This window comes from Schistosoma mansoni, chromosome W (genome assembly GCF_000237925.1).
Source record: "Schistosoma mansoni strain Puerto Rico chromosome W, complete genome".
In the NCBI taxonomy this organism is placed as follows: domain Eukaryota; kingdom Metazoa; phylum Platyhelminthes; class Trematoda; order Strigeidida; family Schistosomatidae; genus Schistosoma; species Schistosoma mansoni.
The window spans coordinates 53,708,652-53,732,398 of record NC_031502.1 but is presented as its reverse complement, the minus strand read 5'-3'; the positions used below and the strand labels follow the sequence as shown (position 1 = coordinate 53,732,398).

General features: G+C 34.3%; 1 protein-coding gene across 2 annotated transcripts in view; it reads right to left on the bottom strand.

The window, feature by feature from the left end:
• Positions 1–23,747, bottom strand: part of Smp_076150.1 (hypothetical protein) — a gene marked incomplete at its 3' end in the record, with an annotated part of 36,819 nt that overhangs the window by 1,232 nt on the left and 11,840 nt on the right. For both annotated transcript variants that reach the window (XM_018790161.1, XM_018790160.1), the window contains 7 exons: positions 22,994–23,205; positions 20,806–20,952; positions 18,309–18,532; positions 16,753–16,876; positions 13,046–13,130; positions 10,985–11,035; positions 1,535–1,627 (listed from right to left, as the gene is read on the bottom strand). In XM_018790161.1, coding sequence (XP_018655532.1) covers positions 1,535–1,627; positions 10,985–11,035; positions 13,046–13,130; positions 16,753–16,876; positions 18,309–18,532; positions 20,806–20,952; positions 22,994–23,205 — 936 coding nt within the window. The remainder of the gene's footprint in view (positions 1–1,534; positions 1,628–10,984; positions 11,036–13,045; positions 13,131–16,752; positions 16,877–18,308; positions 18,533–20,805; positions 20,953–22,993; positions 23,206–23,747) is intronic.

Genomic DNA, 23,747 nt, shown 5'->3' with positions numbered 1-23,747 from the left:
AGTGGCTGTATAAGTGTGGTCATGTGAGAGTATTTCGAGAGGGAGAGAGGAGTCTCCCCATCCTCAGCCGTACCAGGGCATTTGTAGGCGAAACATTAAAAACAAACATTACCTAAAATCCAATTATTCAATGGTCACGTTAGATAATTTTTGGAAGGATTTATTAAACAAGGCTGTTTAAACATCTAACATACGTTACTTAGAAAGCCCAGTAAGCGCGCGTATTAAGCAAGTTAATTAAGTGCAACTAAACATTTATGAGGTTAATAATATTCGAAGTGTAACAAGGTTATTTCAGACAATACAAATGGAAGAATGTTTCTGATAATGAGAAATTAAAGACCTTGAAAAACACAATTTTTATCATTTTGAGATAAACAAACAGAAACCACAACATAATTAGGTGACGGCTTTTATAAACACTTAAGTTAGTTTTTTTATTTTTACAATTAATTAACAATTATATATTGGCTTGAACTTGAAGACGAGACAAAAATCATCATAATTTTCAATCACTCAGTTTTGTAAGACTGATTGTATCTGTTAAGACAACATGCGGTGTCCACGGTTGGTGCTGATACACAAAACGTCCAATACCCAAACTCCGAACCGACCACTGAGTGAAAACATTAGGTGCGAAAAAAGTTTATTGGGTTCAACAGAATCAAATGAATAAGCACTCATTTATTTATGTATATATACTCCTTAGAAAATGAAATTATTTCATGGCCGATAATATATCCTTAGAACTAGAAGGTTTTTGATCGGCACAACGTGGACTTCTCATTTGGAGACTTTGATTGGCCCATTGTATAATCATCCTGCGCATTGTCAGTCGTAAAGCCTACTTATTACTTCGAGCACTGAAACATCGTTATAGTGACTGCATGAAAGTTCTTTCAATAATAATAACAAAATACGGAAAGTATAGTTATCCAAAAATTTCTCAACACAATCACAACTTAGCCAAAGTTGAAGATGTAACGCGAGAATGAAAATCATATGTATATTAAAAAATCCCATTATTTCAAGAACCATCCTTTTTCTACGAAACCTAATAATACAAATTTCGTGGATGAACGGCAATGAGACATCCATCAAGATACATAAAACACCTCAACCTTTATAAAAAACCAGTTTAAATCTATCCATTACTGAAAACAAGATCTTCACAGTTTGTCAATATTAAGAATTGAGTTTTTAGTCTTCAAAGTTATGTTCAATCAAATTTGACTCTATGTGATTAATAACAAGATTACAAAGAACTTTGACTGCTAGGGCTTCATTTAGTCAAAATAATCAGCATTTTTATCTACTGATAACAAAGAATCTAGAATTTAGTACTCAGTGAAAGTCCCATAGACAATTGGGATACTTCGAGTGCTGAACAATACTCCAGGAGTATGATTCCAAAAGAACTGACTTATTCAAACACCGACATTATTCATGATAGGTTTTTCTTTAAAAGAAATAAAAGAAATCTTAGTTAAATGACAACATTTTCACAAATAATGTACAATCGGCGAAAACTTACTCAAATGATTGATCACTGACAAATTGGTAAATATCAAACGAATTATCGGATGCAATCTTGGTTTGTGTTAGTAAATAGGATCCAGGTTCTAAACTGGCAACAAAATAAAACACGTTAATTAGAATAACGAGTAAATAACTTAGAAAAGGGGTAATTTATCCCCTACAAAATAAAAAATGTAAATTAAGGTGAAAAAATTAATGCTTTCAAATTTTTAATTATTATCAAATAATGCATATTCATTAGTTAAAATAGGTTTAATAACTTCACTTGTATCTAGAAAAAAAAACACTTTATGTCAATAAACTTATGAAATCCCGATGACTCTAGTTTTTAAAACTTTGAAATTGGAAGATAACTTATACGACAAGGTAATTTCAGCCAGACAACTATCGAAGACCGACGAGCATCGAGAGACTTTCTCATAATAGTGTGAGACTACTCATGAGAGTGTATTCACAACCCATCCTCCACCAAGGACTGAACATAGGAACATTGCAGAGAGTACTGTCTTTAAACCACTGTGTTATCAACAACTGGCCCATATTTTCAACTTCTACATCAATTCGTGATAATAATTAAACGATGTGACATTTCAACAGAAAATAGTTTGTTGGATTAACGTGAAAAAAAAATTACTAAAATATTTCGAAATGTTCATTTGTAATTAGTCTTTATTTTATCGCAATACAAGTGCTTATGATATAAGATCTGGTAAACAGAGAGGTTTAAAATAAATGTGATTAGTCAGTTTGCTGCAATTAAAGGCTACCAGGAAATCCTCATATATCAGAACACTGATCACGATCCAACTCATTGTTTATAGTCCTGCTGTCTAGGAAACATTGTGTTCACAGTGTTATCTGACATATATGGAGAAAAGTGAGTGTATCAAAAAACTTTGCCTGGAAAAATAATTATTGCTAAACGATTCATAAGAAGCAAAATAAAAGGAAAATAATTTTCCTAATAATTGACAGGTGAACCGAATTAAAAAAAATTCAATGTATTCAACATACAAATTCGCAAATATTCAATATTAAACACTGTGTACTCTATCATATCAATATTATAATCAATTTTTTCAGTGTTTAAAAAAATGTTTTCATCACAGCTTGACAACAGCAAGAGTATCGTTAAGAACTAGAAAGCACTACTAAGAAAGTATTTTGTCCTATTTAAGACGCAGGTACATCTAGATGACAAGTTCTAAATGAGACAAAGCGTGTCTGTTGAATCCCACTGCTGTTCACAATTCATCTACTCTAAATAAACGGAGACAAAATGAATGTATTGAAGGTAATCCTCATAGAATTCACACATACCAATGAAATTTGAACAAAATCTAGTCCTGAATATCAACAACAGGATAACTGAAGTCCTGGCTAATAATGATATAAACATCATATTCGCTGAACATGTCAGTGCTGATTTAAACTCATTAGTCTATTGGATAATGAGTCGGTGCTATAAGTAAAAAGATTTCAAATATTTAAACTGGACATGAAAGCAAATTGCAACTTCGGGTAGCCTAAAATATGCGACCAATTCTTAGTACTTATAAGAATAATAACTTCCCTACGAGTAAAAAGAAAGCTATTGATTAGTAAATATGGGAAAAATAAGTATTGTTACTGTAATTTCAAGGTATATTTAGATGTTAGTCAATATACGATAGCGTTTTCCGAAGCAGCACGAACTGTAGAATTTTCTATGCTGAATATTTATATCATACTTACGAACCAATTAGTGCATGGTAAACAAAATATAAGCAAGCACACATATCTAATAAATTAAAGTGTCACACCTCGTAGTAGTACGGTTATATTGATTCTTAACATTGTTTTAAATCTTGAGCTTAGTATCATTCCATACATTTCATTCAGTGAACTAATTTATTGTGAACCACATCTTTAATGTTCAACTTATTATTCACTCTAGTTGACATTATTTTCACTCATCTGCTGCACAACTTGTTAGTTTCTTTTCGTGTGAGATGCCGCTACTCGGACTGAAATATACTATAAATAAAATAAAAATTGCCTAACACAAAAAAAAACAACTTTAACATAATTAGATTCAAGTGAAATGATTCCCTCAGTCAATTAGTCAGCTACAACGTAGGACCAGACACATATATGCATCGCTCTAAATTGCCACACCTCATTAGCACAACAAGATGAACAGCACATTCATAAAAGCAGTTACTTCAATGGTAGTAATAAATGAAAAAAGACTGCATATAAGGATATGATACAAGGATAAAGAATTAGTTCATAGAAAGAAAGGTATAAAGTAATTTTAATCTCACATTTAGTTACTACTTGGTTCATATAAGCAGGTGCGTTTTATACTATGTTATACTATTAAAAACGAAAAAAAGACAAACAATTTTGCGTGATTTTTTTCTATGATGTTTGAATTTTAACAACTATAATCAAAGTGAATGATACTGCTCATAATTCGATTATTTAGAACTCAAACTTACGAAGATATTAATGACAGTTTTACATGATTAACGAATATAGATTAGAGAGAAAATGTAAGTAGATCAACAATGGAAAATTTTAATCTTTAAAAGTTAAATGATTTACGGATATATATATTTTAAGTATTTAGAGATATTTGTTAACAATATTGAAGAAGAAATACGTGAGAAACTTCATAAGCTCTACTGAGAAAACTTATCTAATTGGTATACACTATTATCGCTCCCAAATGCCCTGGTACGGTCGAAATACTCTCACATGGCCACGCGTATATAGCCTCTGCCACGGAAGTCCTACTCACTGCCTTCTCGTGGCATTACTGTTGTTTACGAAATTGAGAGAACGAAAATCGAATGTCCGGCTCTTTAACCGGGTTGCTGGACACGGAAAGTCCACCTAGGGGAGTTGGAAAACCCTGATTCCAAACCAATGGTGCATATGGGCTGACTCCAGTATCCTGAGGGAACAAATGGTGTATGAATCAATCGTTGGTCACCGGCTACCATGGGAATGCATCTCCTCACGATGCTCCACTGCCGTGTGGATCAGATTTTTAGGTCAAAGGTTCTGGGTGTGACCCCCTAAGAAAACCACCTGCTTCAGTCTGGGCACCTGGGCAGTATCACAGCCCTCACACAAATCAAATGAGATTTGTACGGTGCATATATATCTGGTGCCTCTTTGTACCAATATTTATGTGTTTAAATAAAATAAAATAAAAAAAACACTATTATCTCTTTCTGAAAAGAAGTAATTCAATAATGAAGATGAATAGGATAATAATAACATTTGAAAGGTATATTCAATAAATGATTTGTTTATTATTTCTTTTTAGAAAATAATTCGTTTCAATTTATTGATCAGATGATAAACCTTAAGATCTAGTATAATTGCCCTAATTCATCCGTCTTTCTAATCAAATTAATTCCATCATTCATACATGCTCATAAATAACTGGAAATGTGATAAATACTGTCAAGTAATATGATTTTATGATTGATAGTTTATTCTACTATCAATGGTATAAATTATACATTAAATTAGTGTACAATTAAACTGAAGAGTTAACTGGAAAAAGACTATTATTTTGCCTAGTATATGTGGGACTTTTTTATCCTCAATATCTTATAGCAACTCTCCTATAATTAAGCTTGTTTACGATTAATTTTATTAAGCCCTTCAACCAAATTATTTAACGGACAGCGTTATTTGAACAGTAACAATTTGTCTATTTATTTGTATTGTTATTATCACTAACATGTCTTTGTTATGGTTTTGTTCTCTGAGGTGGATGGTTTGATTATGGAGTTATCATCGTTCTTCTGAACGGCATCATCAGTACAAACTTTAGAAGTGAAGTGTTCGAATTTCCCTACAAATGATTCACAGTTTGTTCTGTAGATCTCGATCCTGATTAGTTATTGTTGACCTTTAACTTGTCATTATTTACTTCAGCATTTTGATTGTATCTCCCAGTGACTTGATTCTTGGCCTAATATCTGTTCAAAATTTTTTTCTAATTGGTTGATAAATCGGATATATTTCAGTGTGTTTGTTGATGGCTGGTTGACCTGAGTGCCAAGCTTCTAAAAGTTCTCTGATGTATTTAGAATTACCTCTACCCAATATCTCAACATTTTCGCAATCAAATGTATGTCCATAGCTATCCACATTAATTGATATAAGCAAGGATATGTCGTGGAGTTTGACCGCTAATTAATGTTCTGCAGGCGAAGGTGAAGAAAGAGTCCACTTTGTCCGATGTAGTATCTTTCGCAATTGCAACAGTTTACTTTTGTAGATGACGTTCGGTTTTCCTTCTTTTGTCAACCACTTACAAGTCAATTCCTAAGCTGGTCGGAGAGGATGAAGATAAGTTTAACGACAAATCCCTTGGTACAAAGCAAGCTTTTTCTGATGTCTTTACGCCTCATGGTTCTGATGCACTTAAGGAAGACTATAGTGATAGTGATAGTGAAGTAATGTTAGATAAGGTAGAGAATCTTAGTTTAGATAAAAGGGAAAGACTTGGGCATGCAGGGCCGGGCACAATACCTAAGGTTCCTATGGTTGGGCTAGAGCTACCGAGAGTTGAATTGTGTTATTTTGATGGAAAACCGAAGGAGTATTGTAAGTTTATAAAGCAATCCGATACGTACATATCGGCTAGAGTATCTGAAGATAGTCAACGTTTACTATATTTGCTCCATTATTGCAAGGGTAAGGTGAAGGCAGCCATTGAAGGATGTGTAATGATGGAGGCTACGGCTGGGTATAAGAGAGCTAGAGAAATTTTGAAACGGTTGTTCGGTCAGGCTCATGTAATAGCAAGAGAAACGTTGGAAGATTTATTCAATGAGGTAAAGCACGGTTGTCATGATGCAGAACAACTCTCAAGCTTAGCCATAAGAATGGAGAATTGTAGCATGATTTTAGAGCAAATGAATTACACTGCCGACTTAAATTCGTTGGTTACATTAGAGAGAGTAGTGAGATTTCTGCCTCAACCTATGCAAAGGCAATGGGCCGAACTGGTAGATAGATTGACGGAAGATGACAGAGAGCCAACATTCGCCGAACTCACCCAGGTTGTGGCAGCTAAAGCGAGAGTCGCTTCGAGTAGGTTTGGACGGTTGGCTGAACGTCCAAGAGGGGGGAGTTAAGAGAGTAAAATTAGAGACGCGCACCCCCAATCGAAATCAGAACAAGGTGTTTTGGGGGTAATAACGGTTCTAAATTTCATCATATATACAAATGTACAAATTTACAGTTCTAAACACCGCGTGGTGAGGTAAATATCAACGAGGGAGATAATCTGACCTCAACTGTATTTCAGGGACCTTTCGTGCATAACCTTTAGCAAAATTACTTTCAATACTTCTGGCATATCTGAAGTGTAGGTCGCTATCCTTCAACAACCTACGCTTCAAACTAAGTAACCTACTGACCGCTACTTCATAGTTTCTCGTCTTTATGTTTGGATTCATTTTCCATGGTATCGGAACTACGAAGTGACTACCGTCGAAGAAAGTACCCCTTTCTACTATCTCTATTGCTGCTTGGTCCTCTACTGACAGCGATTTATCGCTTGAATATACATCGGCGAACTCTACATCATAGAGCTTACGGAATTGGTCTTCTAATGTCTGCAGTTTACTCATACAATTACTAGTCAGCGACAACGTAGGACCAGGCACATATATTCATCGGTCCAAGTTGCCATACCTCGTTAGCACAACAAGATCAACACCGGATTCATAAAAGTAATTAATTTAGTGGTGGTAGTATATAAAGAAAGGTTGTATATAAGGATATAGTATAGGAAGGAAAAAATTTATGAAGCAATTTTAATCCCAAGGTTTAAGGGAAGATAAAGAGTGTATACACCTACGCCATTGTGATCGATTCTGAGCCATGTCACCCACAGTCTCCAACCATTTATTACGATAGTCACGTGGACCCCAACCAGGTAGTCTGCATCTGCCAACATGGCTCAGACTAGAAGTTAGTGACTTCAAGCACTGATGCCATGTTTTGGTTTGGCCGCCCCTAACTCTCTTCCAACCATCCCCTACACTAGTGAACATTGCGCGTCGTTGTAATCGGTGTTCAGGCATACGTAACACGTGGCCTAACCATCTCAGTCGATAAGGATTCATGACTTCATCAACTGATTTACCATCATTGCCTAATACCTTGTGTCTAATCTCACTAATACTTACCCGATGATCCCAGCAGATGCGAGCAATATCTCTAAGGCATCTGTGGTCAAATACTAGTAACCTACGAGTGTCTTCTACTCTTAATGGTCATGTTTCACAACCGTAAAGTAGAACAGAGCGAACTGCTGCGTAGTATACTCGTCCGTTAATTGATAGACGGATATCTCGTCTTCGCCATAGGTGATGTAAGTTGGCAAAAGCCAAACGAGCTTTTTGAATCCGTGCTGAGATTTCGTCAGACACCAACCCATTAGGACTGATCAGACTTCCAAGATAAGTGAAGTTGTCGACGCGTTCAACTACTTCGCTCCCTATCCTTAGTTCAGGTGTTGACGCAGGCCAGTCCTGGATTAACAATTTACATTTAGATGGGAAGAAACGCATCCCAAACATCCTGGCATTAATACTCAGTTCTAACAGAAGACTGCATTTTGTCAGTGTCTTCACCAAACAGGACTATGTCATCTGCGTATTCTAAGTCGATTAGTGGACTCCCTGGTAGAAGATCAATTCCTGAAAATTCAGTCGACGAGAGTGTTATTTCCAGCAACAGGTCTATAATGAAGTTAAACAAAAATGGGGATAGTGGACAGCCTTGACGGATACCACTTGAGGTTGTAAAATCATATACAATTACTAACTCTTTTCTTTAAGCCCGAAAATGATGCAGGTCCAAATACGGTCCACCCGAGCAACGTTTCCACTGCGTACGGATTTTCTCTTCCACCCAACCGTTGATCGAGTACCCAATGGGCTTCCGGAACATCACAACCAATCAACAATACAACTTCGCCAGAATCTATAACCTCTAAGGGCACATCACTCATATGCGGCCACTTGACTAGGCTGTTCATAACTGATTTCGTCGGCTTATGCCCTGGTATTTGCGACACTACCAGGGCTCCTTCAATCTTAACGTGCTCAGATTGGTCTAAAGAGTACACTTCAAAAGGTGTCTTTGTAACCCTTGTTGTCTTATTACCGCTCACAGTTTGTACTACCACTGACGACTGTTCCTCATTTAGCCCCAGCAACTTCAAACATTCTGACCTGATCAATGTTACGTCAGAACCATTATCCAAAAGTGCGTACCCTACAACTTCAGCGTTCCCCGATCTCAACCGCACGGGGATCATTTCCAGACACACATGACTGTCCACTGGCCTATCTTGTCCACAACAGTTTACCGTAGCCAGTTTATCCTCTGATATATTCTCTGCCGAATTATTATGCAACAAGGAGTGATGTCTCTTCGGACATCCATCAACGGCGCAACGTCTCGTCACTTTGCATTCAATAGCCTTATGCCCTTGTTTAAGACATACAAAACAGATACTCTTACGTTTGACGTGCGACCAACGTTCTTCTGTCGTGAGAGCCAAGAACTGTGTACACTCGTAAACTGCACGATCCCCTGAACCCATACTGCACCAAACACTTGCGATCGGTGCATTCCTCAGTCTCACTACCGAATGGTAACATGACTTCGTGATAACTCCCCCTTTTGGACGTTCAGCCAACCGTCCAAACCTACTCGAAGCGACTCTCGCTTTAGCTGCCACAACCTGGGTGAGTTCGGCGAATGTTGGCTCTCTGTCATCTTCCGTCATTCTATCTACCAGTTCGGCCCATTGCCTTTGCATAGGTTGAGGCAGAAATCTCACTACTCTCTCTAATGTAACCAACGAATTTAAGTCGGCAGTGTAATTCATTTGCTCTAAAATCATGCTACAATTCTCCATTCTTATGGCTAAGCTTGAGAGTTGTTCTGCATCATGACAACCGTGCTTTACCTCATTGAATAAATCTTCCAACGTTTCTCTTGCTATTACATGAGCCTGACCGAACAACCGTTTCAAAATTTCTCTAGCTCTCTTATACCCAGCCGTAGCCTCCATCATTACACATCCTTCAATGGCTGCCTTCACCTTACCCTTGCAATAATGGAGCAAATATAGTAAACGTTGACTATCTTCAGATACTCTAGCCGATATGTACGTATCGGATTGCTTTATAAACTTACAATACTCCTTCGGTTTTCCATCAAAATAACACAATTCAACTCTCGGTAGCTCTAGCCCAACCATAGGAACCTTAGGTATTGTGCCCGGCCCTGCATGCCCAAGTCTTTCCCTTTTATCTAAACTAAGATTCTCTACCTTATCTAACATTACTTCACTATCACTATCACTATAGTCTTCCTTAAGTGCATCAGAACCATGAGGCGTAAAGACATCAGAAAAAGCTTGCTTTGTACCAAGGGATTTGTCGTTAAACTTATCTTCATCCTCTCCGACCAGCTTAGGAATTGACTTCTTTGCACAGTTGTTGGGCATTCCGGATTAGCGACCAATTTTCGAGCAGCTTGCCGACCAATATTTGTTTAGAACTGTGAATTTGTACATTTGTATATATGATGAAATTTAGAACCGTTATTACCCCCAAAACACCTTGTTCTGATTTCGATTGGGGGTGCGCGTTTTTAATTTTACTTGTCAGTTATTCAACAAATCAAACCTAGTTGGAAACTAGGTTTGGATCTTACAAGTTTGTTGACAACAGTGGTTGGTTTGTGTGCTACACCTATTCCAAAAGGCTTCAGTAATTTTGCTGTAATTTCTAATGTCTTGGTTTCGTTTCTGCTGATGCGTTGGTCTGATATTTTTCTCATGAAGTTGATGGGTTAGACGTTCTTTTGTAAGATAGTGTTTAGATATTTGTCTTCATACTTCCGCGCTGCAAGTGTGTTGCAGTGTGTCCACGCCCTCTTCAATAAGGTTTGTACGCAGTTGATTTTGTGAGTTATTGGGTTGATAAAAATTAACAAAGCAAGAGTCAGTCAGGTGAACAATGATAGAGCACTGTAAAACCCGGCACACTAGAGAATGTAGAATTAAAAAATTAGGAGTCACTGTGAAAGTAAATAAACATTTCGAAACCTTGCTTTTTCATTATTCGAATTTGAGTGAACCGTAAAAATCCAACGAACAAGCATTTCAGTAGATGTAACCTAACTGAATTTATGCGATTATTTCGTTTCCTGTGAATTCACAGTCAGGTGAAAAAGAAACCCGAAAACATATATATATATATATATATATATATATATATATATAATCCACAACCCAAACAGTTGAATGAACAGAAAAGGTATATCATACACTTGAAAATCATAAATACACTTCAAATAATAAAAAACTAGGACAATCAAAAGCCAATAATCAAAGTAGTTCACCTACTTGAAAAGTTGATCCAGTAATCCAGATAATCTGTTTACATTATCTTGTGGTCTATAATAATAATAATAATAATAACAATAATAATAATAAAGGAACAGATTAGAAAGTAATATCAATTTGACAAACAATCTAACAAAAACTGTGAACTGGAAATAAGATATACTCAAAGCATATAAAAGACGTTAGCTATATATAACACACGGAGATATTGACTGTTATTATTATTATTAAACTGAAAAATTTGAAGTTTCCTAAACAATTGATTTAATTTAATACTACTTTTCAGTGGTATGTATTAAAATTATTTCCAGTTAGAATTAGCGTCAAAGTAAATTCATATACTATAAATGTGCTTAAGCTTTTAAAGTATGAACTTCAGCCAACTTGAGATGTTATGCTGTTTTTCGAGAAATTGCAATTATATACATGTAAAATGATGTGAATTTTATTTTACCCAGGTCAGAAACTGAAAAGCTTGTTCTATTAAGATCTAAAAAGATCCATATAAACATTTCAGGATTTAACATGAATGTTTCACTGGACAGTTATATATTTTAATAATGAGGACTAATAAACAAAACGTTAAGTTTTGTCGGTGGTTCACTTTAAAATTCAAATATCATTGAAGGCATCAGTGAAAAAGAAGGATAGTGTAGAATACGACAACGTTTGGAAAGAAAAGTAACATCAAGACAAATAAATAGAAAAATAACACTGAATAGGTGTTTATAAGGAAAATGATGGTTGTTTAATAGAAAATTTTATTTGCAATAATAACGATCATAACCAAGAAAGTATAATGTTTCGGAGGAGAAAAGAAAACAAACTTTACACTTGAAAATAAATCCATCTGCACTAATCGCCCCACCACATCGTGAAGTTGTCATACAAAAGATCATTTAAATGCACAGCCTTATGTTACATTTACAAGAAAAGTTCAGTGCAACAATAAATCGAAAAATGTGAAAACAATTTTTACAATACACAAATATCAGTTATAAAATCACTAAAAACACAATATTCTTAGATACTACACTTTATTTTAACTCTCTATCAACACATTCACCTAACTTTATAGAAAACGAACGTGAAATTTCCATGTTTTGTTTGAATTACGATGGTATCTATTTATTAAATTGATACGAGATATAATACAACTATCGCTTAACGTCATCTATAATTATTATTTTCATGTTCAACTGCGCTAGTACCAAAGATTATGTCCTTAAAATTGCAAATGTAAGAAACCATTCTAAAGCAAGTCAATAAGTGATAGAGAATTGTTATTCAATTGGCTATTTACTAAGAAAACACAAAAATTCAATCCATTCATAAATCGTTATCTTGTGTTTATGTGAAGTTTAATAAACTTATGTAACTCTACTCCGAATTCTGCAAAATAAAGTTATTCAGAAATGACAGCTGAATATCTGAAACAAATGTCTCAGTTAATTTAATCGACGACGCTCACAAACATAATAAGCCAATGTATCTTGACAAGTTGGAATAAAATTTTAGCTCAAATTTCCATTATTCTGATAAATTTATTTCTTTTAAAAGGAAATATTGAATAAGCTGAATACAACTTGACACATAGATCAAATACAACAATTCTTTGAATTCAAGAATGAAGATTACGAAGAGATAAACAAAATGCTTATTAATTTACATTTCCCAAAATACTTAAATCATTACACGTTTGTATTAATTAGGATCCTTTAACTAGAATTCTTTATTGCTAGTTGTTAAGTGATATTTGTACGAGAAAAAACAAAATTAAACCAGTCATATATATAGAGAGCAGAATATGACACATATATACACAATAAAATAGTATGGGTTTATGTAAAATAATACCAACTAAATATAAATGAATAACAAATTTATACAATTGACCTTAATAAACCAAATGAATAAAAATATTCAACAGAAAATAGTTCCAAATTTATCAGATATTCAAAAACATAAATAACCCATGTAATTATTTTGAGAGTTAAAGGATATGAACTCTAAAGAACTGTAAAGAGAGAATAATACACAATTATTAAACCTTGGGCTTACTTAAAATGAGGATATGTCTTTAACATTTCTTCCATAGATTGATATTCTATCAAGATAATCTTCCCAGAGTTTGGATATAAACGAACTGATGAAAATGGAAGGAAAGAAAGAAAACTATATATATATATAATTCATCAGCCGTCTTTTTAACCTTAATAACTGATAGCTTATAAATGAATAATTAGGTTATAATTATGAAAATATAGATTGTTTTAGGGAAAAAAAACCGTTTCGCGAAATATCTAGGCTCTTTTTTTATAAGGTCGTTCGTTGAAATTTTTAAAAAAAAAATTAGGACAGTAACTACGAATCTATAAATTTAGTATAAAAGAAGCTTAATTAAAAATGTTCTAAAAGACATACACCCATTTAAGTCAATCAATGTTACAACGGAACGATAATTGTATAATAACATCTTACCAATATATGTAAACAGATGTTTTGGAAAAGTGGCGATTCAATGTCTTAAACATTCAAAAAAAAACAACTTCGAATCATTTCGGGGGAAACAATAAAAGACAATACAAAACAGTGATCAGTTACCTAATTGTACCAAAAAATTTCAATAAGCGAAAAGAAAAAGTCGAAGTAAAAAAATTTTATATTGTATTATTAGTAATTAGGAAAATTATAATTTTAGGACTTAAACTCAATGAATAAGTCGTATGCAAAGCTTTTAAAATCGAGAAACTGAATATATTTAAAAATATGATACTATTAAGTAAGAGAAAAATAAAAATGCGAAGAATTATCAAATTTTAAGTCATGCAGTATTCTGGTATTAAATCAGTCAGTCACAACGTAGAACATGGCACGAATGTACATCGCTTCAAGTCGCTATACACCGTTAGCACAGGAAATAAAACTGGCCGGCCGAATCCCAACATATTAAAGGTGATAACAAAGCAGTAAACGCTACTCATAAAGATGTTTGTAAGTAGTGTGTAGGTGAACGTGGTGTCGAGGCTGCAACAATTGTCTGACAGAAGGAAGAGTTTCAGTCCATCGAAAGCACGGTGTTGGAAGAACACTTGAAGGCCAGTTGAGAAGAAGGTTCAGATTACAGAACACACAGATGCAAATGGATGACTCTTAATAACTCCATGGACTAGTGTCATGTTTTGGTTTGGTCGCTATTTACCTTTCAGGCTACTTCTACACTAAAAAACACCGCCTGTAGAGGTAGGCGGTGGTTGGGCATACGTAACACATGCCACAACCACCTCAGTTGATGAAGATTTATTACCTCATCTATCAATTTACTATATTTACCTAATACTCTATTCCTAACCCATACAATGCTTACTTCGTGGTCCCAAAATACACGAGCGATTCTCCGAAGACACCAATGGTCGAATACCAGTGAGCTACAAATATTCTCTACTCTTAATGGTCATGTTTCACATTCATAAAGTAGAATGGAATGAACTGTTGTGCAGTAAATCCGTCTTTTGGTTAGAAAACGGATATTTGGCCTACGCCGTAAGTGACGCAAGCTGGCAAAAACCAACTTCCGTTCTGAATTCATGCCGAGGTTTCGTCAGACACCATGCCATCAGTCCTGATGAGACTCCCAAAATGAGTGAACCGTGCGATGTGTTAAACTATTTCACTCCGTATCACAAATTTAGGCAATGACGCAAGCCAATCCTGAGGTTACATTTTACATTTGAAGGGAGAGAACTGCATTCCAAACATGTTTGCATTGTTGCTAAATGTGGTCGGAAGACTGGATTTTGTCAGCGTGTTCACCAAACAAAAGTACATCATCTACGTATTCTAAGTGAATCTCCTGGTAGAAGACCAACTTCTGAAAAGTCAGACGATGAGTGTTACCTCTGAAAGCACGTCTATATCAAAGTTAAATAAAGATGAAGAAAGTGAAAAGCCCTAACGAACACCACTTGAAGTAACGAAATCTGACGACAGTTCGCCACAAGCTCTGACTCGTCCAGAGTTGTTCGAGTAGAGAGCCTGTACAAGATTAATGTACTTCTTTGGCACGCCTTTCAGTGACAAACACTGCCATCGAACCTTACAATCGACAGAGTCAAACGCTGCCTTAAGTTCGAGGAATACAACTATAGTCCAGCGTCGAAAAGTATGACTATACCCCAGAATCTGTCGAAGGGGGAATATTTGGTCCATACATCCACTTCCAGGTCTGAAACCAGACTGGTTTTCTCGGGTTTACTCTTTATGAGCTCAAGTTATACGTCGAAGTACTATTGAGGCTAATGTTTTAGTTAAACGGATTCCTCTGTGATTGTCACAAGAGAATTTTAGTCATTTCTTATAAACTGAGACGATTAGCGGTAGAGACCAGTTAGATGGGATCACGTCCAGTTCCTAGATTTTAGCCAGTATTTTAGTTAATCTAACTCCTAATACTGGACCATCATCCTTGAAAATCTCACGAGTAAGTCCACCAGGCCCTGATGCTCTCTATTGCTCTAGACTAGTTATAGCCTTTTCAGGTTGCCACTCAGGTTGTTTGGAGATGATCTGGCATTAAATATCCCATCAGAACCACAGTCAAAGGGAAAGTCCTATCAAACAATTTCATTAAGCTAGAAGTATGAAATGTATTGTAAATTAAGAAATAACATATAGTTAGATCAAGCAGGAATATCAAGTAGTTCAAAAAAGATTGTTATGAACTAAGACTAGAAACTGAGAGGAAGAAACACTGCTGAAAATAGAAAAAAACCGAAATAAGACAACAGACGAACATCATGCGTCTATGGTAAACCTTCCTCAACTTTTTATTTTTATGACTTATCTTGCCAAGACCACATAAGGACTAAAAAGCCTGTTATCTCTATGAGCTACAGCATAAATATGATTGAGCATTCCCAGTCTACTGAGAATCGTTAAGTAGTGTCCAGTAAAACACAAAAACAAATGGAAGAAATATGAAGAGAGAAAATAAAAACGTATCTTTGCGTCATTGCTGTATCCTAAATTATGAGACAAAAATCAAAATGTCAACACAATTCTTTTAATTAGTTTTATTTATCTATTTAGACACATAAGTGTTGGTACAAAGGGGTACCAAAATACACAGGCGCTATACGAGTAACTGAATTTGAGCTGGGTGCCAGAACCGAAGGTGGTTTTCTTGGGGGACCACACCCCGAGCCTTTGACTTTGAGGTATAATCCACACAAAAGTAAAGCAACTTTAGGAGATGCGGTCTCATAGTAGCCACCAAACAAGAATACGTCCATACACCATTTGGTCCCTTAGGATCCTGGCACCGAAGTGCACCGGTGGTTTGGAAACAGGATCTTCCAACTCCTTTTGGTGGGTCCTCCGTACTCACAAACCCAGTTTGAGCCCCAAACACTCCTTTTTCGTTCTCTTGATTTCGTAAATAACACTTCTACCATGAGGAGGCAATGGGTAGAACTTCTCTGACAGCGGCTACTATATGCGCGTGGCCATATGAGAACATTTTAAGAGAGCTGACTCTCCCCACCCTCGCCCATACAAAGGCATTTGAGATATTTCCAAATAATACCACTAAATAGTAAAACTGAAGATTGGATCAGAACCATAATAAAATATCAACAACAAATCATTACTTAATAAATTTGGATAGTGGTTAGCAGTGAAATGGAATGATGAGCATGTCATACTATTTGGGACTAATTGACTCGATGTACGTATATACATGTACATAATACCACAACCATTGTACTCACTTCTTAAAATATCTGAGTTATTTCTTATAAATGAACCTAACCAAGAAAGTTCCAATTCCTGATTTTCAAGTATTTCACAGCCCCAATCACCTAAATACTCCGGTTTGATTTGAACACAAATAGGCTATAAAATATGACATAAAATAAATAAGAATCATAGCAAACATGAGAAATAACTTCATTATAGCAACTATAAAACTTGTTATTTGCATTAAAGTAGACAAAAAAATGATAAACAAAAAGATTTATATGACGTAAACCATGTTGGAAATTTACTTTGAATCAATATTGATTTTCTTCCTGATAAATTGTATCCGAGATTTCCACACCCGCAATAAAGCTACACATTCATTTTTCAATCAGTAAGCTATAAATGTCGGAGTGCTTAAGCTAAACCGACCCATGAAGTATCTCTAAACTCAACTGATTAAGTGTGATTACTGAATCATACTGTAACATAAGAACATGTCATCAGAATTAATTGGACGAAGCTTTCGAAATCAGTCGACTGACTAGGATTTAGATGTCTGAGTCACAAGAGTACAGTAGGTCAAAGAGCAGAAATAAGCACATAAAGTATCTTTACTTTGCACGAGTATATGATTAGTAAATCAGACGAAACCATCTAAAAAAACTGGAAACAAAATATATATTTTTAATAAAAAATAATATTTATAATTCAAGTGTTTAGTATTCACTGAAATTTGCTAGTTAACACTTTATCACATGCCTAAAATATTTGTTAGTAAACTTTTGTGGATGACCAATTTCTCTCACATATTTTCCAATCATTACATATCAGACGAAATACAGTGTAGGTTAACATGCGAGTCAATAATCCTTTAAATTGGTATACATGTTGCTTAGCTGTCATTCATGCCTACACTTGTAAAGATTAAAACTTAACAACAACGAAGTTTATTGTAAACTCTAAAATGCGATAGACAAACCTATAAATAAAAAAATACAAACAACAAATGAACTGTCAGAGTTATATACTGGTTCTGTTTACCATAAGTCATAATAGAATTGAGAGGAAAGAACAACAAACAATAAAACCAAACTTACGAAAATCATATTAAGAAAAAACTTTGGATGATATATGTAAACCAGTAGCTCAGTGGTTGGAGATTCGAGCTTTCAGCTACTAAATCGAAGGTTCGAACCCATTTTTCATTTCTGTTTAAGAGACTGGGTAGTATCATACTGTGTGATTCAAACCAAGTATATAAATCGAAACCTGGAATGTAAGCTAATAGAAGCTAGTTGGTAGTTAGTACTTCGTACGTATTCACATTTCATTATTGTGTGTAATGAATACGAAAATTTGGAATCATTTAAATAGAGTGGAACGATTAGGTGTAAAAGGTTGAAGGTCAAGGGACAATGTTCATTCCATGAAAGTGGATCATCTTCCGAATGTAGTCCATTCAGTATCATATTTACACAAATAATAATGGCACAAAGAGTGGACACAGTATGAGCACAATATCATTTGGCTTCAATGGGACATTTCTTCAATTACAACTTTTAAAGTACGAATGTTTAATGCATACCTTTACATTACTTTTTTTAGACTCATCATCCATTATGCTGTTTGTCTGATTCCGCGTGTTACATGAAGGCCAATGTGGACATTGTCCATCAGAAGGTGATGTTTTGCAAGTTTGACAACTTTCATTGTTCGACCATATTGTATCGCAGAATTGAACTAACAAATTTTTATTTCCTAATTTTAAAGAAGAATATGAGTACGCCTTAACTGAGTTTTTATTTGATTCTAAAAGAAAGACACAAAAATCGTAGTGATAAGATAAACTAGTAAAAAATAAAACATACAATCATGAGCATGTCATATATTAAGATAGTTAATGGATAAAGAATCTCCCGAGAATATTTGTCGTCGAACTAATCAATACATCGTCAATTATTTGGAGATACACAGAGCACAACATACTTTGGTTTCAAGAGTGTTATTAATATCGAACAGTTCAATCATAGGAATGAAAAACTGATTTTGTTAGGTTGGTTGATTTCATAGACCCAAGGGACAACGAATTTGCTTCAGACTGACGATAATTCAATAGGGATCAGAAGTGAGTTCATAGCTCTTGAATAGACCGTTCTCAGACAACCCCAATATATCACATAAACATTAATTATCACTTCTTATTGATAACTGACAGGTTCAGACAAGAATTTAGAATCTCTGTGTATTCTAAGACAGCAGTAACAATTGTGACACAAGATTATTAATTTAAAATGGAGAGACAGAAGAATTAAATGTTTGCGCTTGTCAGTAGCGTGTAACCACATAAATAGACAAACCGAAACCTGTGTACCCAGTGTAGTAAGAAGAGATGCTAACCCAATGCTATTCAGACAATGATTAACTTCCTGTAGTAATAGATTGATTATACTAATCGATCAGTGTAAAGCAGTCGTCATTATATAGAATTCCATCTGGTCCTTTTCGTCTGTTATAAAACAAAGTGGATCACGACGTCAAGTCACTTAATTCAGTGATCACACCAAAAACTCAATCGCTATAATAAGCTCTATACTTAAGGAATTAACAAAATGGTACTAAATTATCACCCAGTAAGAGTAACGCATGCATTCCGTTTGATTTAGCTTTGCGAGCAGTAGTCACCACGTCTAGTTACGGAAAAAGACGGGATTTGTCAAGATAGCATAAAGAGACAACAAAAGTAAGCGAAATGACTTTAAATTACCACCACCTATCGTAAAGTGTAAACATGGTTTCCGCTTATATGCCTTCACATATTCGAATCACATGAAATCCTCCTAACACAAGCTTCCTTTTAAATTTTCTTCTTTTCATTTCGAGCTTTTCAAACCATAGTAGTCAGTCAGCGACAACGTAGAACCAGGCACTTACATGCATCGGTTCAAGTTACCGCACCTCATTAGCACAACAAGATGAACACCGAATTCACAGAAGTAGTTGATTTAATGGTGGTAGTATATAAAAGAAAGTTTGTATTTAAGGATATAGTATAGGAAGGAAGACAGATATGAAGCAATTTTAATCTCAAGGTTTAAGGGAAGACAGAGAGTGTATACACCTGCGTCATTGTGATCGGTTCTGAGCCATGTCACCTAGAGTCTCCAACCATTGGTTACGATAGTCGCGCGGACCCCAACCAAGTAGTCTGAATCTACCAACATGGCTTAGTCTAGAAGTTAGTGACTTCAAGCTCATAGTAGTATCAAATAGTGATAAATTGCAATGACTCCTAATCTATAAATTTGAATAATAAAGGTTGATTTTACAAGTAGACACTAATTTGATGAGGAACATTCATGAAATCACAAACTACTCGAATAACATGAAAATTTTCATCATTACCAGAATTCGGTCTTGATTTAACCGATAGACCGAGATCTAAACATTCAAGAGAACAAGAATGATGTACGTATCAATATTAACTTGAAACAATGATATATTGGATCTATTTAAAACCTAATATAAAACTCAATCTTTTAAGCTCAGGATAATACTATGTGATGACTAACATCATTTTTTTAATGAAAACTTTCTACTGCTCTACCAATCATCTTCAAAGACTTAAAAAGTTCCAGTTGCATTAATTATCATAGAATAAGTACAACAGAGTCTACATGCCTTTTTATGATACAAATAATTATAAAAGGGACCCAGTGAATAGTTACATGAATTAAAATAATCGTTAAAGTGAAACAGTTCAATCGCCTTATTATTTTGGTCTCGAACAAATTTATCATTTTAGTTTATAAGCAATAATAAAAATTTCACATGAAGGTGATATCCAGAATTTATCTCTCTTCCGCAATCAGGGAATGATAGTAGAATGTGATACACGTCATTTCAGTCAGGTGGTGTCCTGATTAAATGTATTATATCTTGGGCTGATGTATATTTGTGTTAGGTTAACATTGCTTATGACTGGTTGAAACACCTATGAAAAAAATCTAAACATGTCAATAGTAAGTTCACACAAACTGTTGTCTTAAAATGGCGAAATCCATAAAATTAAGACAATTACTTACCTTGATTAACTTCGGTTTTATTCATTTTGTTTGATGTAGGAGAGTTGAACGTTAATCGTTTTGAAAGACTTATTGTTTCCAATGTTGATGAATCTTGAGATAATTCACACATAATTTTAATAGGCTCAAGAGGAATTATGCGTGGACCTAAGAATAAGATCGAAAGTGTCATTCATTTACATAATAACATCAAACTAATAATAAAGATGTATTTTAAGCATAGTTATTGAAATATGAATAATAGTTGTTGTTATATGCTGTGATATATCCTCCTTGCAAAAATTAGACAAAATATTAGTTTTCAGAAGAATTTAATTCCAAAAACTAATCGACACTTCTGTTGATTCAAGTTAATTTAGTTAGGAATCCTAACCAACAGTGTTCAATATATCAACAACGAGAAAACCAGTATTTCTCAGACCGATTAGTGAACTCCGCCTGTAGCCCCTCCGGGGCTCAACACTGATAGATAAGTGAAGAATCTATATTCCGGAATTTCCTTTTATTTGATTCAATAACCATAATTTTACTATCCTATTACTATAACCAGTTTAAGCTAAAAATGGTAGTGTTGTTTGAAGTTTAAAACAATTGCCTAAAAATATAATGATAACAGTTATTAGTGGGCATTAACTAACTAAAGAAAAAACATCCATATTAAGTCATACAACAAAGAGAATCCCTTTCCAATAATACATATTTGGTAAAAGTATATTACGCTGATGACCTTGGGCGACTTATCAGACAATCACGAAGCGCCGCCTTGTTGTAAAATAATCAGCACAAATTAGTGAAATTACACCTTTGATCTGAATAATTAACCCTCACACATCCAAATGTACCTTGTCGTAAAGGAAAAAGGTCAAGTTGACATATAAGAAGTTAAACTAATGTTGTGAGTTCGGGTTAGAATCCCGTAGTCGTTTTATCAACAGCTGACATCAGTCATGATACAAAACGCCTAAGGTTCGGTATTAAGAGTTAAAATAGAGTTTTATATTAGGTTTAAAAATTAGGATTGGGGTTTTCATCACAAACTGATATAAGCTATGGTGCCATCCTTTGTTTACAAACTTGAGAAACCGAAAGTGGAGATTTAGAGCAAGAGTAAGAAAGGGAGGTTTTCTACCTTTACTAAACTCTTGAATACGCAATGAATCACATTAAATGCTTTGACAAACAAAACGAATGAAAATTAGGAACGAAAAAATCAATTCAATCACCAGTAATAGAATAGCGTGGTTAAATTACGTACTAGACATTACGGGACATTGAGAATGTACTGTAGGAGAGAGTCAAACTAAAGCATTTTCGTGCTGAAAGTTTATATGCGATTCATTAAAAAGTAGTTGTATCAAGGGTGTCAAGATATACAACTATAATAGTGAACTCATTACTAATGCGACCGTGATAAGATTAATGAGTAAATGTTTCATATGAACATGTTAGGGTTATGAGTGATGGGCGATTAAACAATGTGAAGACTACCTCTACATATATATGATAAAGATTCATTTTGAAGATAACTTCAGTCCTCTATTTTTTTAATTACTAGGTTACTTTATGTAAATTTTTATATAGTCAAGTGCTTCTGAACAAAGATCTGGTTAAACTAATGAGCCGTTAATATTCTCCTTTCATTATCTGACTGAGAAAGCTGATCGGTGTTTGAAAACTCACTTGTAAATTTTATGTTGTGAATACAACCGATAAGCTATGATTTATTAGAAAAAAACTATTATAGACAGTTTAAAAAAATCAAAAAAAAAATTATCCCTTCTTCTTCATGCATTATTAAAGAAACAGTCTCCAGGAGAATTTAATTCTCATAGTTTAACTAAAAACTATGTAGTTGTCAAAGATATTGATAAGTGATTTTTAATGATCAATTAAAATATCAACTGTGAACTCTAAATTCAGGTGATAAATTTCTTTAAAAGTAACAGCTAAGAGTTCGGGATGTTATTTAGTTTCATTTAATTTCTGCTGAATACATATACTATTGAAAACTGTTGAAAGAAAATGTTATAAAGTATTTTACGATACTAATTACTTATAGAAATTGTCCATCACACGATTATGATACATGTAAATATCAATTTTTCAGTCCAATTATTCAAAGTAGAATAATTACCAAGAAAGTTTGAACAATAACAGGAAAATAACGTTAAATATATATAAAACTTACTAGGAGAATGAATGATAGACTTTGATTCTATGATTTGATTAAAACATGGACTTTTAGGTGTCTCATCAGCAGGTGAATCTGGTGTACTAGAGAAGTTGATAACAGAAAGGCTATTTGTATTTTCTTGTTGTTTATTAGTAGATCTTTCAACAACTGTACAAAAGTTAGCTACATTTCCAGGATTGCAAATTGATGAACTAGACTGTTTAGAACTGAAAGAACATAATAAAATTAGACAATAATAATTACTTGATAAATGAGCCGAAATACAAATTATAAGACATAAAAAGCATAAGGTATATCTGACTTCATGTTTTTGTGGAATATACAAAACATATTGAATGAATAAGAATAATGTTTTTGAATTACAAGCGTATAGTCAATAAATTCATTACACTTTCAAACATCAAGATAAAATCTAAACTTTGGATAATAACCACTATTATTTTGCTTTTATGAATACCAAATTCTTCCCCTCTAACCTTTTATTCTTCATGAAACTACACTGACTATGTATATATATATATATTTGCAAAACAACAGTAGTACGTTTCATTTCATAGGATTTACAAGGTTCGAATATAATATGGCATAATGAACCAGATTTATCAGTCAAATACCAGTTTACAGAATTTTGAAGGCAATGTAAAAGAAATATGAACCAAAACATGGAAATTGTACTGCTGAAAGTGTGGTAGATGGAATACAAAAAACTGGAATCAAACCCCAAAATATTTACGCTGAAAGCATATTT